This window comes from Musa acuminata, chromosome BXJ2-9 (genome assembly GCF_036884655.1).
Source record: "Musa acuminata AAA Group cultivar baxijiao chromosome BXJ2-9, Cavendish_Baxijiao_AAA, whole genome shotgun sequence".
Classification (NCBI taxonomy): Eukaryota; Viridiplantae; Streptophyta; class Magnoliopsida; order Zingiberales; family Musaceae; genus Musa; species Musa acuminata.
Genome location: NC_088346.1, coordinates 16,435,001 through 16,437,500, shown reverse-complemented (window position 1 = coordinate 16,437,500; position 2,500 = coordinate 16,435,001). Strand labels below are relative to the sequence as shown.

The 2,500-nt window shown below is 37.2% G+C and overlaps 1 protein-coding gene across 1 annotated transcript in view; it reads left to right on the top strand.

Annotated features, from left to right (window-relative positions):
* The window catches only part of LOC135621952 (uncharacterized), a 2,382-nt gene extending 1,559 nt beyond the window's left edge, over positions 1 to 823 (top strand). Inside the window, exon 2 of the mRNA XM_065123582.1 lies at positions 108 to 823. Within this exon, the coding sequence (XP_064979654.1) occupies positions 108 to 742 (635 nt within the window). The 3' untranslated portion in view covers positions 743 to 823. The remainder of the gene's footprint in view (positions 1 to 107) is intronic.
* The last annotated feature ends 1,677 nt before the right edge of the window (positions 824 to 2,500 follow it).

The window sequence follows — 2,500 nt, the reverse complement described above, 5'->3', positions numbered from 1 at the left end:
GATTCTCCTGTATTCATGCTTCAAAAGTTTGACGGAGCCTCTTGACTGGAAAATACTTTGATTTGTGCACTTGGGGCTAACTTGTCTCTCATCTGTCTTCTTTGTAGTGACTGAACTTGTGGAAGGAGATTCCTCCAGGAAGATAGTGGAAATCATCTGCAGAGCAAGCTGGTTGAAACCCGAGAGTAGTTGCATCCGGATTGACAGGGTCCTCAAGGTCCACAACATGCAGAAGACGCTTGCCAGATTCGAAGAATACCGAGAACTGGTGAAGAACAAGGCGAACAGACTCGCGAAGAAGCACCCCCGGTGCCTGGCCGACGGCAATGAGCTGCTACGGTTCTACGGCACCACCATCGCCTGCTCCCTTGGCACCAACGGCTCCTCCAGACTTTGCTCGTCGGAGAAGTGCAGTGTGTGTCGGATAATTCGGCATGGATTCTCCACAAAGAGAGAAGTGGCGAAGGGAGGGATCGGGGTGTTCACAACCTCTACCAGCGGTAGAGCATTCCAAACCATCGAACCATGTGAAGATGATAATTCCACGAAGAAGGCACTCTTGGTATGTAGAGTGATCGCCGGGAGGGTGCACAAACCTTTGGACAACTACCAGGAGCTTGCAGGCCAGTCCGGGTTCGACTCGGTGGCCGGAAAGCTGGGTCTCTACGCAAACATCGAGGAGCTCTACTTGTTCAACCCAAGAGCTCTGCTTCCATGCTTCGTGGTTATCTGTAGAACCTGAACGAACTGGTTCCTTTCTTTTGTTCTTCACTTGTAACGTTCTGATTCAAATCAACAGCTTCCTTGTTACGGATTTGAATCTCGTCCTTGGTTCTTTTCCTGAGTGATGATGGCTTGTGGAGTTGTTTTGGATTGATCTGCAACTGAGACCCAAGTCCGTGGCACACAGAACAACTGTTTCTTTCTCAGCTTGGAGACATTTGCATTTAGTAGTTCTGTTTTTGTGTCAGAGAATTCAAAATAAGAATGGGAGGCTCGTGTATCTGTTATTGGATTATTGTCAACTCATCGAGATTGCTGCCATCCTCTTTTAAGTAACACATGTACTCGACAATGGAACAGACAGGTTGGATTGGTTTTTACCGTGTAACCTTGATAGCAACAGAACATGGCAACACCAGTTGACTCTTGAGTCAATGCATTAATGGTAATATATTATTATTATTATTATTATTATTATTATTATTATTATTATTATTATTATTATTATTAACCGATTAGAGTTTTTGCCCTATTTCTCTAGAGAACATTTTTATTTTAGATTTTTTTTGACATGTTACAATATTTTGATCATCGATACTATAAGATTTATTTAAAAATATTATAAATCAAAAAATAAAATCAAAATATACTAGATACCATTTGATATATCATACTAGGATACAAATAGGTATTTATAATAATTTATGAATAACATCATCAAAATAATAAAAGATTGGCTTGTTACAATGTTTTGTTCATTTAAATAAAAACATCATAAAACCTACTTAAAATTCTGTAAATGATTCAAATAAACAGTTAACCTCAACTAAATCATAAACCTAAAGATATGATATTGACCTATGAATAATGATAACCAAAGACACACAATATGATATTATTTATAGTATTTTAATACAAATATTATAAATATTACTGAAAAATTTGTAAATGAGCTAAATAAAAATATTATAACCATTCGATATTGGTGAAAAATTTTGATGAGGGATATTTTAGATATTTTTTAAATTAAAGGTATCATTTAAAAAAACCAACGGGGGAGACGTTGCTTGGAAAAAAAAATCCAAAAGAAAATTATTTTCTTGAGAAATTATCTACAGTTCTTCTGCAAATGATAATTTAGTACTGGTGCAAAATTTTGTCAGGAATAGTTGGTGAAGGAAATTTTTAAGTATTTTTTAAAATTAAAGACATCGTTTGAAGAAAAAAAAATAGAAAAGAGAGATATTGCTTAGGAAACACTTAAGATAACGAATGAGAAATAGTCCGCAAATGATAATTCTTCTTCTTCTTCGATTGCAGAATCTTCTCCTCATCAGACGCCAATGATAATGCGGCTGATAATGGTCAGACTTCGTCTTCCCCGTCTTACACCCAAATGATCTCTAAACACGACACTTGTTTGCATCTAAAGGTCGAGTTAACCCGAGTGTGAGAACACATGGACAGAGGCAGTGCTTAGGGTGAACATGCCATTCATTGATTGAGTCGACCTGTGACTAATGAATCCATCTGCCTCTGATTTATTTTATGGTCCTCGTAATGGGCAGCAACAAGAATAGTCAAAGTCATAAATAGACTAATAGAGCAGCATCATGACAGGGGTGGAATGATGATAACAAGGGCAGTCAGAAAATGCTTCTTTGTTCCCATTCCATTTTTTTTTCTTTTTTTTTCTTTGTGTTGTAATTGTTTATTTTTCAGTGCGTAAAGAGCTTAATACCGTGATAAAGTCGCACAGCACGAATTAAAACTCTTA